The following is a 15927-nucleotide window of genomic DNA, read 5'->3' on the forward strand; positions in this document are numbered from 1 at the left end:
TGGCCTCCGAACAGAAGACGGCACTGCTGGAGCTGCTCAAGATACAAACACACCCTCAGATCTCTGCAGAGATCCGCAGAGAACTGCAAAACTCGGAGTCGAGGGATCTTGAGATTGGGCTCCCTGTTACGGTTGAAATGGACTGAGGACTCAGTCTGGTGTGGCGTATCATCCTCCTCCTCTGATGCAGATGATTCATGGTTCCTCAGCACGAAGAAAACTTTGTTAAATTTAACTTCATTATTCTTCCTGTCCCATGAAAGGGCTGTTTCAAAGGTCACAGTCTACCATTACGGTCTGTCAGGAGCCATGATTCTTTTCCCTACTTGGATGACTTTGCATAGTTAAAGATGCACATCAGTAGTGATGTTAATGTTGTATTTTCTTATCATGAGCCTGAGCTTTTTTTACTGCAGTTGCAGTGCCGTGATTGCTCAGGAATATGAAGACTGGTGTTTGTGTACATTTGATTAAGAGCAACAACTTGGATTAAAAACTAACTGTCAGGTATCGTGTGTTTCTCCATTTTATGTTCACAACTGCTTAAGCTATACACAAGATGGATGGTAAAAAAGGTTGAAAACTTACTTTAACAACCTTGGTATTTTTAAATACAAAAAACATTCTCTCAATTATGTGTTTAATTCAGCAAACAGGCTCATTCATTATTAATTCCACCTGAATGCAAACATTTTAAAGATTGGTGTGTTAAAGTAACTTGCTATAAAAAAATAAATATTTACCAAATAATCAATACCTAAAACAAAAGGAAGATAGTTAATATTAATAAGGGAACACTGCAAACAACTCTTCATAAGACTTTAGCAGTAAAAATGTTAATAAATGACAATATAACTTGTATAAATAGGACTTGGTGTTGCCCAGTTTCATTATTAACATATTCTGGTTGCCGCTCTTCAGCTATATTTGGAGATGCACAGTAATATATTTTAGTTAACCTCAAAGTCTGTGGCGTCTGTATAGGCCAGAGAGCTGCCTCTGTAGGACGACATTGGTGAAAAGTTTTAGTTTTTTCTGATAGAACAAGGTGAAAGAAAGTTCTCCACTCTGATTTAACAAAGCCCAGTTGAGCCCAGTTGAGCCCCTCAAAGGTTTGAAGGAACCAGTGAATCCAGCAGCCGTTGGAGGGCCGTTAGAGGGCCGTTGGAGGACGGTTGGTGAACTGACGCTGTACGGACGTTAGCGGCTAACAGAGCTAGCGCAACGGTCCGTCGACATTTTAATGATTTATCGAAACCCGTATTGACTGCTTCTGTATTTAACTTCGTCGAATGGATTTTTGTGAAGATGGACAGCTTCAAAGTCGATCCTCAGATACAAATGGCGGTGAAACGTGGCGTGATGTGGTCCTCCGGGCGGGCAGCGACCCCGCCGTGACCCGCGACCCCAGGGCACTGCACAACCTGACGGCCATCGAGAAGAGCTGCCAGGTGCCTCCGTACTTCGGCAGAGTCCAGACAGACATCCAGCCGTACATGCGAAAGATACTGGCAGTGTGGATGTTTCAGGTATGCAAAAGTGAATGCATATTTCACACAGCTGTTTCATTTACTCAGAATACAACATATGTGCGTATTTCAGGTGTGTGAGGAGCAGAAATGTGAGGAGGAGGTGTTCCCGCTGGCGGTGTATTACCTGGACTGTTACCTGAGCCGCTTTGCCATCGAGAAGTCCAACCTGCAGCTCCTAGGGGCCGTGTGCATGTTCCTGGCCTCCAAAATGAGAGAGACTGTCCATCTGACCGCCAGCAAGCTTTGTATCTACACGGAAAACTCCATTTCAGTGTCAGACATCCTGGTAACTATTTGATTTTAAAGCTACACATTATATTTGGGATAGCAGAAGTGCAGACAATCAGAAAGTGGAGTTCAATACAGTTTGTTACAAGGAACCACTGTCCCCTCACATGGCAGATATAGCTTTGTTTTAAATGTCCAGTGTGTAACATTTAGGAGGATTTATTGGCAGAAATGAAATATATTATTATTAAGTATGTTTTTATTAGTGTTTAGCCCCCTTTGAATGATCCATGTTTCTACAGGAGCCCAGAATGGACAATACCCTGGCTCTAGATATGGTCTTTCATGTTTTCAGCGGCCTCTGTAGTTTCTCTACACGCTCCTAACAGGAGGGTGAGGCGAGTGGGTTGTAATCTGCAGCTACACCACCAGAAACCCCCTAAATCCTACATATTGCTCCTTTGAAGGGTTTCAAGGGTTGTGTAGACGTTTAGATGCAGTGGCATTATGATGGTGGACTGGTTGAGAGGGATGTGTGTGTTGCAGCAGTGGGAGGTGGCAGTGGTGTCCAGGTTAGACTGGTGTCTGGCCTCTGTGGTACCCTCGGACTTCCTGGAGCCAGTTCTTGACGCGCTCCCCTTTGTTGAACCCCACCACCTTCCAAACATGCGCAGGCATGTTCACACCTACATTGCTCTGGCAGCCACTGGTAAGTTACATTACTACCAACACACAAGACTTTTTTTTTCCCTTTTTCTTTTTCAAATAAACTACAGCAGTGGATTCAGTGCATCAGGAGTGGATGCAGTATTTAAAAAGACGTGTTTCACCAAGTATTTTCTATTGCTCAAGGATTTCCGTGGTTAATTATAAGGCAGTTTTATCATTCCAGTGCAATAAAAGCAGCTGTTTTATATCTCTTGCGATTAAATCAGTGATACTAACATTTTTTTGTAAGAGAATTAACTGTTACTGAAATTAAATGACTTTCTATGCGACAAACAATGGACACAAAGCAGCCATAACTTTGATTACGATGTGTCAGCAGTTCATTTTGGAGACAGAGAGCTGAGTTTGTGTAATCCTGTATTGTCTGCTGTGAAAGACCTGCGTCCGACTATTCAGCTGGCTGATTTCCCACGAATCTCTGTGATGCTGCCCGAGGCAACAGGTCGCAGGGATACAGTCAGTTCGTGCCGTTTTAGATGGACTATGACATTACAGCCCATAAAATTTAAGAGAATTCCTGGCTCCTGACATTGTATCCCATTCAAAAAGGTGTCTGAGCATGGATCGAATGGCTGACTTTTTGTCTCAACAATTCTCCTGCCTGAAGCAATTAGGATAGTGTATCAGATTATCAGGTTTTGGGAAATGTCTGCTTTTGAGTGCTTCCTTTTGTCCATCAGGGTGTGTCTACAATGGTGGCGTCCGTCTAATAGTCTACATGTAGCCTATCACTGTTGCAATAGTCTCTAAGTTAAATGTAAGGGGGGAGTTAATTATTAGGAAATATTAGCTCTCTTTGAAACTCTTTTCATTTCTAGAATGAGTAATCTTCCTCTCTCATCCTCAGACTGCAGGTTTTCAGGGTTCTTGCCCTCCACCGTTGCATGTGCCTGCGTGAGCATTGCCACGCTGAGGCTTAAGTTAGTGGATCCTGCCGTCGCTTCTGATTCGGTTATGAAGTTTTTGGCCAACCTTTTGGTCATTGATCTGGTGAGGGTAATGTTTAACACTTTTAGATAATCTCTCTTTTGACTTTGCCCTACTGTCAACACTGACTGGTGTGTTTGTGATCATTTTACCACCGTGATCAAACTGTTAAATACGTTTTAAAGAGCAACCCCGTGCACACATGTAGCATTGTTCAGATCCAAAAGTCTGCCAATGACCAACTGATGAACTTAAGGTTGTTTTTCTTTTACTCTGACCCTGAACAGAGCTCTGTCCTCCACTGCTATGACCTGCTGGGGAGTGTGCTGGAGCTCAGCCTGCCCTCTGGTTTCCCGGCTAGTGTTTGCAGATCAGCAGCACACAGCTCAGAGGTCAGCTACACTCCTGCTGACATTCAGGATGTTGTATTGACACCAGCGACATCAAGCTAAAACACTCCTCCCTGCCTGAATGAAGAGTGAATTGTACATTTACAGCCATCAGACAGAACACAAAACCTAAATACCAGGCGAAATGTGTCTAAATGCCATTTCTCCTTCATCTTCAATGTTCTTTGCACGTTAATTGTTTTGGAGATCCCTCTGCTAATTCAGTTTGAGAACCTGAGAATTGTTTCAAATGTCCATCCTGTTGCTGCTCGTTTTAAAGTATTTTGCAATTGCTGAAGCAGCTTTGTAAAGTAGGATATGATTGCGCCCTTCATTAGTATTTAGGGCCACATTAACTTTTTTGTGATACTTCGTTAAATTGCACTGAATCCTGTTAGCAGTGTTTGCACCTTTTTAAATGTATTATCGTCTATAGATATGTATTCATATATTTTGCATTTATTGTAAATGTAATATTAACTTTATATCTGGACAGTTCTGAGAGGCTTGAATAGATATTTCTGCACAGCACTGAAATCCCTTGTGACTATAAATCTTTACTGTTAAACTGACATAAGACATTTGTATTTAGGTCAGTAACAACATGAGTCAGCAGTTCTTTGTAGTTTTTTTTTTATTGATTTCCTCATCCCACACAGTCATATAAATGACAAGCCAGTAACTTTGGAAAACATGTTTTTTGTTGTGGTTAAAAGAAAAAAGATATTAATAGACCCTCCTTGTCTTCTGGGACAAGGGAGAGAGGAAACAGTGATGAAATGCCCAAATGCACATTAAAAAAATGAAACGGATACCATTTTAGACTTGTCATTGCATTTTTCCCTCTATGTCGCACTTCAATAATAAATGATGAGTTTATGACACATTAGAAATGACAAGAACTTCCAGTTGAAATGAGATTTCTCCACAAAGTGTGCCCAACTAAAATACAGTTTTTTTACATTCCAGTTTCTGAACAACATGGTTTTGCAGCTTCCTGGTGCAACTGCCTTGTTTGTTACAAGAACCTCAATACTTACATAACAGCCGATAAATAAATTGTATGGTTATCAGGTGTTATTACAGGCACCGGCTTGATGTTCGAATTTAATGCCAAGCATGCCAATCCAATTAAGTAACTCGAGTGCAGCACGAAATTTCATATAGAACTCAACATACTGATGTACCTTTCTCTTTCACCAGGAGGTATTTCATAAAGCAGGATTAGGAAGAAAAGGAATCGGATAACTACAAAAAGTGATGGAATATCTTGCCAGACTTATAAGCATAATAGCATAATTCATATATATAAGTCTATAAGTTCTTTTTAACAGTTTGAGTCTCCACGATGCAACATTTTTAACAGTTAGGATGACTAAACGTCTAATCCAGCTTTATGAAATACTGTACCACCCCAGGTGTCTGGATATTTTGAATTAAAATGCAAAGTTCAATACACCTGAGCTCCATGACTGATCTTGAAAATTCAGTTGAAAGGTTACACATTAAGTGTGCGCCACATTATACAACAGCATAGAACAGTTAGGCTGTGGCTCATGGTTCAAAACACACACAATACTGTTCTTCAAATTTCAACTTGTGACTCTCAAAAAAAAGTATGACTTAATGAGCTGCACCTTCGTGTGAAACTGCCACTTGCATACACAGAGTGATTGGTATCACTGTTTGCTTGGAAGCAAAAGCAGGTTCTACTGGTTTTTGCTTGATGTGAGTCATGATTATGATTCAAGTAATTATCCAAAATTAGAACAAGAAAAAACAACAAACAAAAACCCTCTTTTAGAGCTGAAATCCCCGCTACAAACACGTCTTCTTGGCACTTTTTTCTCGTGCTTTAAGTAAAGATAAACCCCCCAAAAAATCCAAACAACATTAGCACATTTGTTCTTTGGTAACCATAAAGTGTCATTTTCCCAACATGCTAAAAAAAAGAGAGTAAAAGCTGTAGTTATATAGTTAAACAGTGAACCCATGCTAACACTGAACCTGTGACCTACTGCTGTTCTCCTAGATAAACACATGGTAGACAGATGATCCACTATCACAGAGCTAGAATCCTAAAGAGCCATTAAGCCATAAACACTTTCTCCAACTGTCCCGTCGACAATAAAACACACTGACTTTGTGGCTTATGCAATATTCAAACAATAGTCCTACTGTGACTGTAAAATGTTTCCTAGTTTATTGTCACTGAGCAAAAACAGTTTCTTCTTGACATTGAAGACCAGCGTTTTGGTTTCAGGATGACTTTTTACGTTAACTACACTTTTGACAGGAAGCTCTCCTGTTGAAAATTGGAGCTCCTGATTGACCGACAGCAGCTCTCTTCTTCCTCCTGAGAATCTTTGAAATGGACATTTTCAACTGCAACACTGTTCAATCATTATTTTTGTAAAATACTGTGCCATCTGGTTATTTTTTTTAAACCTCAAGCTATTCATAAACTCATTTCAGTATCACTGATCAATCACCATCTAAAATACAATCAGATGTTTAACAAGAAGCCTGCTCCCTTTTTGGTGCTGTGCAATTCAAGTTAGCCAAAATGATCATCACTACGGTGTGCTGGTAATTTCACACAATGCACTTTGGCTATCATGTCTTCAGTAGTTTACAGTCATTTAAGAATTCTGAATGAAAAACGATTCTTTAGTCAGTGTATGTAATTATCGGCCTTCAGCTTGCTGCAGAGCCTCGTATGACCATGGCCTGTTTGTAAGCCTCAGTCACGTTATCACAGTCTGTGATGGAAAAGGCACTGTCAGCCACTCCAGACTTGTAGCAGTTCCAGGGCCTCAGCGACCCGTCCCCAAGAATCCCGTCTTCTTGGATGTCCAAAAGGTTGTCGGCAGACACGCATCCTCTCATGCTGGCCCTGGCTGGTTTATCCATGTGTGTTGGAGGTCCTACTCGGTCGGGCAGATCCAGCTGGTCGAAGGACTCCGAAGACAGAATGCTGTCCTCGCTGATGGCCCCGCTTGGTCTCGACCTGGTGCCTCCGCGGGGTAAAGAGGCTGCCAGCTGGTCCAGAGAGCCAAACTCCTGCAGACCGCCTGAGGAGAACTTTCCATTGCGCTTCAAGATGCCTTTCCTGTAGGTTGGTGCTGAAGGGCACTCTTTAGTTTGTGGTGCCCAGCCAGAGTCACTGTTCTCAGGAGAGGACGAGTAGTACCCTGACTCTTGTTCTGTGGGCTTCTTTAGGATACCTTTGCGAGGCAGCAGGGCAGCTGAAGGGGCATTGGCTGGTGCAGACAAACCCAAAATGTTCTGTGAGTCCGCTGAACCTGCAGCAGAGGTCTCGCTCGTTGCCTTCTGCTTCACGCTGTTGCGTCTCTTTAAAATACCCTTAGATGGGCGACTCTCTGAGCTCGCCTCGTGAACGGTCTGGGAGACATTGTTTTCCTTTCGGGACCTTCGCAGAGAGCGCTGCCGGACCACATCTCCTCCACCACCCTGTGAGCGGAGCAGACAGCGCATCTTGGAGCCGTTCTCCAGTAGAGGCCTGGATGTGCGGCGCAGCCAACTAGCAACGCTAGCCAGCCCAGCAGGGTGTGACGTTGATGGCGAGGCCGGTGAAGCGCTCTGCTCTGCTGGACTGCTTTTTGTCTCATCCAGTAATGACTGCTGGTAGCCCCAGTTGAGCCACCAGTGTCCTGCAATCTCCTCTATTGTGGCTCTGCGCTCAGGATTTACCATTAGCATCCAGCGGATAAGCCCACATGCATCTGAGAGAGAGGAAAAAAACATTTCTTGTGCTCAGCTGAGAAAATCAACATTACTATCAAATAAGGTTGATAAACAAAGTATAAACACCAAAACAATGTTTCAGACCTTTTAAAGAAAAGACTCACCAGAAGGGTTGTTGGGTTTACGGTAGTTTCCAGTGCTTATCTGTTGGACCAGTGTCTTGTGGTTGTGTCCATCGAACGGCATTGTGCCGTGAACCATAGTGTATAACAGCACACCAAGAGACCAAGTGTCCACCTCTGGCCCACGGTACGGCCGTCCATTGACAATCTCCGGGGAAGCATACAGAGGGCTGCCGCAAAAGGTTTGAAGATACTCATCACCGTGGTAGAGGTTCGACAGGCCGAAGTCTGCGATCTGGAAGAACAAGAAGTAGACGTCATGCTGAGCCCCGTCAGATGTATCATCAGATTGCTGTAACCTAAAGATTTCCATATGCATCACTATCTCCTCATCAGTTACTCATACCATGTACTACTCTGATTTCACATGTTAAACATTTCATAGTGAATCACCTTTACACAAGATCTAGTGCAGCAAGTAATGAAAATCTGACAATAAGATTTCTTGGTAATAACCACCATTTGCTGTACATAATATGCCAACAATACTTTCGATACTTAATGATTATTAACCCTGTTTGTAAATGTAAAGGTTTGTAAATGTAAAGGTGTGGGAATATTCATTTTCATGTTCAGCATGTCTTTTATTCATACCTTCACGTTGCCGTTGCCATCTAGTAAAATATTCTCCAGTTTCAGGTCCCGGTGTACTATCCCATTCTAGGAAAAAAAGAAGATTTTTTTTTACAATAATTCCTCCACCCAGTAAATTAGACACCAGTTTATTGGAAACTGTCTATATTACATAAAAAGGGATTAGTTATTTTTTTACTGGGTCAGAACACAGATTTTTTTCTGGTACGTCAGCTATGCTTCATTGTCCTCCACTCTGTAGGGGGGCATGCCTTTGACTCGGCAGAGTTTGAGTTTGTTTTCCTTTAAAAAATGCAGGTCAGCTACTTCTTGTCTATGGACACTTCCTTTAGCGACAGACATTCTTTGTAGGTTGTGTTATGTAGAATTAAATGTATTGTCAAGATGCATTCATAAAGAAGCTACTGCATGCAATACTTAAGAATCCATCACCGTATTATTCATAAATCATAAATCACAAAAAAAAAAGGGTTTCGATGTCCTGGCTTCAGCATGGAAAATTAAATATTTAACAAGAAATCAGCCTTCAATAAAAGTGAAATAAGACAGGTGGTCAACACAGAGTATGACAGGGCAATTCACTCTGTAAATATTGTATAAATGCTCTGCAAAGTGCTGCACACAAAATACAGTGTACTGTAAATGTTCGTAATTACACAGCTCTGGACTACAGGAACAACTGTGTGTGTGTGTGTGTGCGCAGAGCCCTTCTGTTCCATCACACCCTCATTAGAGTGTGAGACCATGCGTGTGTGTCGGGACGGATGGCCTTTAGCCCTAACGCTAGCTCTCCACAAACCAACTGTTCAGTTCCCCCCGCATCGTTCTCACAGCCTGCCTGTTCAGAACAGCAGGCTGACAGTGAATAATGCCCATTATGTAACTTTGGGGGTGCCAGTGTCCTGGAAAAACACAACTAGCCGAGCAGCCAGTCTGAGTGGAGCTCTGTGCCATTAGGTTTGACGTAGCAGCCATGCATGAAGAGGGCTAAGACTCTCTGCCCTGGTACAACCTCGGTACAACTTTATATGAACTGTATGAAAGCTTTGCAGTATTTACCTGATGGCAGTAGTGCACAGCTGATACAATTTGCCTGAAGAAGTGCCTGGCCTCGCGCTCAGAGATGTTCCTCTTGTCACAGATGTAGTCATACAGATCCCCTCGGCTGGCGTACTCCATCACAATCACAATTTTGTCCTTGTTTTCGAATACTGAAAGATAAAAAAACAACAACATCACAACCCATTTTATTCAAGATTTTAAATCCAATTCATCACCAAAATGGAACCGATATTAATTGTACTGGACTGTGCAGAGCCTTTTACAGTACCAACATGTATGGAACTTGTTTTAATGAAGGACGTGCTTGCATTTAAAACAGATTTCTATCTTCCCGTACAAGCCCTAGTTCACACTAATTAGGATACACGGGGCCCCAGGGTGACTGTATTGCATACAGACATGCACTGAGGTGGAGAAACACTGAACGATGACCATCTCATCAGGCGTCAGGGGCACTGGAAGACACGAGGCTCTGCACATTATCCTGCAGCGCTGATGAGGTAAGTCAGGGTACCAAAGCTTATGTAACCTAGCATCGCTCTTCAGCACAAAGACTTGCGTGACCAAACTCTGACTCTCTAACAGAGACTGATTGAGAGACAACTTTTTCCAGGTATCACGTTTCACTCCGCGTGTGGCCCAGAGAGTGAACAATGACACTAAAACCAAACACACACATACAAAAAAGAAAAAGAAAAGCACTGATCACTAAAGTTTAAATGTCGTACCTTCATATATGGTGATGATTTGTGGGTGGCAGAGTGTGGACATGATCTCAATTTCTCTGCGTATATGAACCAGGTCTTGCTCATCCTTGATCTTCTCCTTTCTGATCGACTTTATGGCAACCTGAAGAAAGAAAAAGAATATTTGACTTTTGGTCAAAAATGTATTTTACTTTTACGAGACAGGTAGTTAATTCAAATGCAGAGTTACAATTCACTACAAAAAAGTGACAAAAGGTGATTGCAGAATATTGGTAAATATTAAATATCAGTGTAGCTGGAGCATAAAAACAGAGATGAGTCATTGAGTCAGTAAACAGACTTACTAATGTAATATCAGTTACACAATATTTATCTTCTATGGTTTGCTAAGATTTCCCACTTTGGGCAAGTTATGATTGCAGCATCAAAACTCCTGAGTGTCATAATACATGGAAAGGTGTGTTTTATTTCTTATTAATTCATTCTTACTTCACTAGTAAGAAGAATGTTGTTTATTATTTCAAAAGTTACATAATCTCACTTTAATGACAAAGGAAACAAAACAATAGTGAGCAGATACACTGCAGTTGCATAGGGGTCAGTACATTAATATGCTGGATTAGGCCTGGTCTGTTAAGCAAACGTTAAAAAAAAACTAAACATTCACAAACATGTTATTTAATAAGAATTGGCTTCCATCTGAAGGTCATCCTCTTGTGAGAGGAACAATGGGCAGTGAACCGAAAACTCGGCCATGTTGTTTCTAACAAGGCAAGAGGGAACGCCGGGTCAACGATTATCTGCTGTAAAGACATCTATTGTCTGCTCTTCTGTCTGGGAGACTTGTAGAATAAGGACATTTAAATCTGAATAGTATCTCTGTACCTGTCACATACGAGCCTCTGACTGTATACATGTCTTTATGTTTGGTTGGTCTATTTGAAGCTCAGATGCCTGGAATTCCTTTGTGCACCGAGTGCGTCATCAGTCTACCCCAACTTTGAAGGGTGTCATGAGGCACCAGTAATATGGGTGGTGGGGTGTCCTTTTTTTCTTTTCCTTTTTAACTCTCGGGGTTACAGACAGGGGGGAATGACTAAAGCGGGGACTTGTTGTCTTAGTTTCAACACTCAACCGTCTCCCGTCATGAGTCACTGTCTGGCCCTGGATCCTCCTTTAGGTCTGCACTGTATTCACACCGCACAGACCTCTTTCCTGATTCTGAGAAATGAGTTTTCCTGTGTGTGTTTGCATAGCTGTCAGATGGACTGAACTCACACTCATGATGAGTTCACACCACTGTGCGGTTATCTGTGTGTGTGCGGTCTTTGTTTCTGTCAGCTTGCTCCACGCAATCCGCACTTAGGTTGAAATCTTACATATTTAACACCGAGATCTTGTATCAACAGAACCACATTTTTGCACTTGAAAACAGTAAATGTGAAATAATAGAGGGTCACTGTGATCTAAGGCGTCTGCCACAGTTGAGAAATTGAAGAAACACAAAGGGCATCTTGACTCCTGTGGTATTCTGAACAGAAGAGGAGTGACGTGGGCTAAGGAACATTGTTACTACCTGCAAGTAATACCACGAAACAGTTGGTGTTACAACAGAATTAAAAAAATTGGACTTGTTGGTGAGTAAACGTTAGGTTGATGGTTAGAAACGTATTATTAATTCATATATTGCGTATACTTTTTTTTTGCTCACATGTCATTTGTAAAACGGTAATCAGTTGTAACCGTTAGTTGCTGCCCATGTAGAGTGACCGCGTAGTTATAAGTTATTAATCAGCATTAACCCTGACAACAGGTCAGGCAAAGCAATATTTTAGTGGTTTTAGGAAATGTACTGGTGCAGCAACAACATTATTTTTACATTACGACTTAAAGCTCATGAACACACCAAAGTGGGAAGAACGACTCCCAACTTGGGAAATGCAACCTTCTGAGGAGTCTGTGAATGCAGCATTTGCCTTAACGGAGGTTTACTACGATTTACACATGAATTAATAAAAACACAGTGCACCACACAAACTACTTTCTAACGTTACGTAGAGATCGTTACTAAATATTTACATCCAGTAACGTTCATGTGTCGCTGCTAATTCTAGCTTGCTAACATGTAACCTGCTTTGAGTGAAGAGCAAAAAACAGATTTGTAGGACATTTTTTGACTCAAACATTTGATAATGACTGAAGATAATCGTTACCTACCGATGTTTCCCAGCAAACAATTGACACTCCTTTCTAAAGTTTTAATTGTGCAACACTATGTTGAGAATAGCTGCTTCTAGGAACCCACTAACATAGTAATGGCTTTATGAATAGCCGGTGCAACTCAATATAGGCACTTGGGGTAATTGGGGTGTCCTTTCCGACACACATGTAGCACACGTCATGTGTGAGGTTAACCGTACATCGCTGCATGCTGAAACCCTCCTCCTTAACGGGTTATGTAATTAAACTTGTGCATTTAGACAATGGGAACAGCTGTAGTGCCAACGCACGCAAGATGAAGCCATCCTTTGTGTTGTGTCACTCCCTGTGTCAGGTTACATATCTCTGTCCATTATGTTGTCAATGCTAAAAAGGTAGGTAGATAAAAACAAAGCCAATGAATGTTTCTCTCACTTCTGTTGTTTAAGCCATCTTTGTGTAGAGCGGATGACTCACAACATACATTTGAGCTAATCGGGGTTTTGATAGTTGAACACGGGTTTGAGGCACGGGGATTAGGAAGCTGCCTGAAGGGATGAATCTCAGACACCAACTCATAACCTATAAAAACCAAAGAGCGGCAGCAGCAAGCCCCGTCAGACAGCGTAAGGTCAGTTATGTGTGTGTAGACAAGACTGGACTTGTGTCAGAAGGGGAATTCCTCACACCGACATAACAGGAATGATTTCTGATAAACAAGACTTGGCAGCTGAGCCACGCTTGCTGACAAAGGGAGCTCATTTTTAGGCCAAGTATCGTTTTATTTTTTTTTATTGTTGTTGTTACTTGATGAGTCACTATATCTTATAGCCATCTGCCTGCAAAAAGTGGAAAAACGCATTAAACCCCAGGTGTGCGTTTTGTTTTTGATCATTTGCCTATAATGTACACTTCCTGATTAAATGTCAGACACATTTGCTTATGGAAACAAAAACAAATGGGCCAGCAGAATGCAAATGATCACGTGTGGAACACCGTTTGTAGTATGTGCACAAACGCACACTCAGTGGCCAGTTTATCAGGCACACCGAGCTCAAACAGATGCAGTCTAATGCAGCAGTCCTGCGGTGAATCCCGACCTTATAGTTTCGTTTTTGTTGAAACTGATTGGTCTTGGTGCTGATCCAACGTTACGGTCATCCTGTCGGCTGCAGTTAGCTGTGCTGCATTATACTGAGGTGTTTGTAATATTTCAGTATTAACAGGTACATTAATCCTTTCATTTCTCCTCCGGGGGATCAAAAAAGGAACATCTTATCTCATCCATTTGAGCGTCTAGTGAAAACACACACACCAGCTCCTCATTGTCCTTTTTAAAGGCTTATCTTTATATAAATACCTCCCTTTTCCTCTTTCGGTCATGGGGAACTGGAATCCACCTGGAAGGCTCGAGAAACGCAACTTCCCCCTCTCCCTTAATAGTTACCTAACTTTCCTGTTCAAGTGACTTTTCAGTGAAACGCCTTTTCCTCATGCTTTTTTAACGCCAGTAGGATGTGACTGCATGGTGTACAGACAGATTTATGGGAGTCTATTTTTGCTTCAGTCTTTGTAGGATGATCTCAAACATCAGTTTTGACTATGTGGAATTATTTTAATGTAGTTTACACAGAGGGCCAGTGTTGTGTGGATTTTTCAACCCTGTTAAGAAACAGAAGTATCCACTCAGATGAAGGTGCTGAAAATAAAATGCTTTGGATTATGATTATTATAAGACATAAAAAAACCAGCTCATTCATTGATTGAGTTCAGAAACCAGTAAGTAAGAGTAACTCCAACACCAGTAGTTTGGCTGCTGAAACACTCACCTCTTTTATTAGTTTACAGTTCAGTATTATGGCTCCCCATTGTTGTACAGGGAGAAACTTGTAGCCAAACCTGTATAGTAAATTGCCCCAAAAGCAAACTACCTGTGTGCACTTCTAAAAATAGCACTGTGATGTCCAAACAACAGGTGGCCGATGGGACAGTAGAGCAAACAGAGCTTAATGCTGACTGCAGATGTGGGCACCGTGCATAGAGGCATTACAACTAACCCACATAGTAAATAATAATAATAATAATAATAATAATAATATAAAAAATTCTTACCAGTCTACCGGATCTTTCCCTGGCTTTCTTGACTTTGCCATATGTTCCTTTCCCGAGGGTCTCCAGAAACTCGTACCTGTGCCTCAGGTTGTGCTTGTGGTGGTGTCTCTTCACGGCTTGTTTTTTCACGGCCACCTGAGACGGAGCTTTCCCGACACTTTCATCGGGTGAAACTCGGCCCACAGACGGCCTGCGGTTGGACGAAACCCGGGTTGAATGTAAGCCGTCCATCCTCACACTGTTGTCGGTTTTTTTTTCGGGTATTTTCGGACGCAGGTGTTGTTGTTCACGTGCATTCCTTCGCGCGGAGCCCTGTCGTCGTTTGGAGCAAGTTGCTTCAACCAAAGTTGCTCAGGTAATAATAATAATAACAATGAAAGGTGACTGCTCCGCCTGAGGCTGTCCGGTAGGTTGCCACGACTATTACTGACGTTTAGAGGACCGAGGGGAGAGTGTGTGTCTTCTCCGTGGAGCTCAGCCCGACTAGCAGCAGCAGGTACACAGCGTGCAGAGACCCGAGCGGACCGGGGCCAGCAGCCGGACACGTCACACAGCCGAGGGGCGGTTCAGGTGCGCAGAGGAGCGTTTGATTCTGTACACCGGGCGGTGCCGGTACCTGTAACTTCATAGGTTGAGGGCGGGTTGTTTGTCACACCGTTTAAATCTCTTTGTGTTGTTTTTTTCTTTTTATTGTTGATATGTGTTTTTTTTTTATTGTATGTTTTCAAGCCTCCAATTCAGCCTGTATTTTAGTTCAATGTTGTGTTGTACTTGTAGTGTAGTTGTTATACACTATACTGTGTGATAGTAGACTGCTTTATTAGTAGCTGTAGTGTAGGGCTGCATGATATGGTAAAAACATCATAAAGTGATTATTTTTGACAGATGTCGCGATATGAATAATGATTAGTGTTGATGTTTGGATGAGGTGAAGTTTTTTGGGACTATGTACTAAAACAATCTGGAGAATAAGATTTGTAGACCAAGGTATCTCTTCAGAACTACAGTTCATCATTATAATGCTGTTTTTTTTCCACATTTTACTTTTATCAAAAGCTCATGCGATTTTGATAATGCACTTGGCCGTATTGCGATTTTAAAACATAACATCCAGATCACCGCCATGACTAGAAGCGAGATAAATCAGAACAAAACTACCAGCAGATATTCAACCTGCATCGAAATAAATGTCCTTCACCTTGACGAAACAACAAGTCCGAAGACATCTACTCTACAACAATGCATTCGCCACCAAGTAACTTCATTAATTATTAGCACCTTCCAATGTAAAATAATATATAGAAGTAATGTATATCGGGCACCCGGATTACGACCCGCACATCGTCACAAGGGCCTTTTATGTGCCGAGTTGAGTGCAGACACCTATCTACTATTTGGATCATGTAAGGTACATTTAGGCTATAACTCTTACTAAGCAAAATAACGTCGCGCTGTCCTGGAGATACAATACTCGGCTGGGTTCCGTCGTTTCCACCATAACAACTGGATCAGCTCCCTTTACAACACTGTGGATGTATTCAAACGATGTACGTGGAAA

The 15927-nt window shown here is 42.0% G+C and overlaps 3 protein-coding genes across 3 annotated transcripts in view; 2 read left to right on the plus strand and 1 right to left on the minus strand.

Moving 5' to 3' along the window:
• The window catches only part of bysl (bystin-like), a 4828-nt gene extending 4318 nt beyond the window's left edge, over positions 1 to 510 (plus strand). The window contains exon 6 of the mRNA XM_035661726.1: positions 3 to 510. Coding sequence (XP_035517619.1) covers positions 3 to 146 — 144 coding nt within the window. The 3' untranslated portion in view covers positions 147 to 510. The remainder of the gene's footprint in view (positions 1 to 2) is intronic.
• Positions 511 to 924: 414 nt separating this feature from the next.
• Positions 925 to 4438, plus strand: ccnd3 (cyclin D3). Its single transcript, XM_035661432.1, is given in 6 exon segments — positions 925 to 1529; positions 1603 to 1818; positions 2307 to 2469; positions 3337 to 3479; positions 3704 to 3851; positions 3854 to 4438. Coding segments are annotated over 6 exon segments (945 nt in total). The 5' UTR covers positions 925 to 1292; the 3' UTR covers positions 3892 to 4438.
• Positions 4422 to 14600, minus strand: nuak2 (NUAK family, SNF1-like kinase, 2). The gene is made up of 6 exons (XM_035661411.1): positions 14370 to 14600; positions 10080 to 10200; positions 9349 to 9500; positions 8290 to 8355; positions 7678 to 7930; positions 4422 to 7551 (listed from the first exon to the last, which is right to left on the minus strand). The coding sequence occupies exons 1-6, from the start codon at positions 14598 to 14600 to the stop codon at positions 6503 to 6505; spliced, it is 1872 nt and encodes a 623-aa protein (XP_035517304.1). The 3' UTR covers positions 4422 to 6502.
• Positions 14601 to 15927: the final 1327 nt, after the last annotated feature.

This window comes from Morone saxatilis, unplaced genomic scaffold, assembly GCF_004916995.1.
Source record: "Morone saxatilis isolate NCDOM2014 unplaced genomic scaffold, NCSU_SB_2.0 Contig18, whole genome shotgun sequence".
NCBI classification, from domain to species: Eukaryota; Metazoa; Chordata; class Actinopteri; family Moronidae; genus Morone; species Morone saxatilis.

Coding starts and splice junctions, on each gene's coding strand:
- nuak2 (XM_035661411.1), bottom strand. CDS start 14,600: ATGGACGGCTTACATTCAACCCGGGTTTCGTCCAACCGCAGGCCGTCT. Junction 8,356..9,348: donor CTGTGCACTACTGCCATCAG/GTAAATACTGCA, acceptor TTTTTTTCCTAG/AATGGGATAGTACACCGGGA. Junction 7,552..7,677: donor TAAACCCAACAACCCTTCTG/GTGAGTCTTTTC, acceptor CCTCTCTCTCAG/ATGCATGTGGGCTTATCCGC.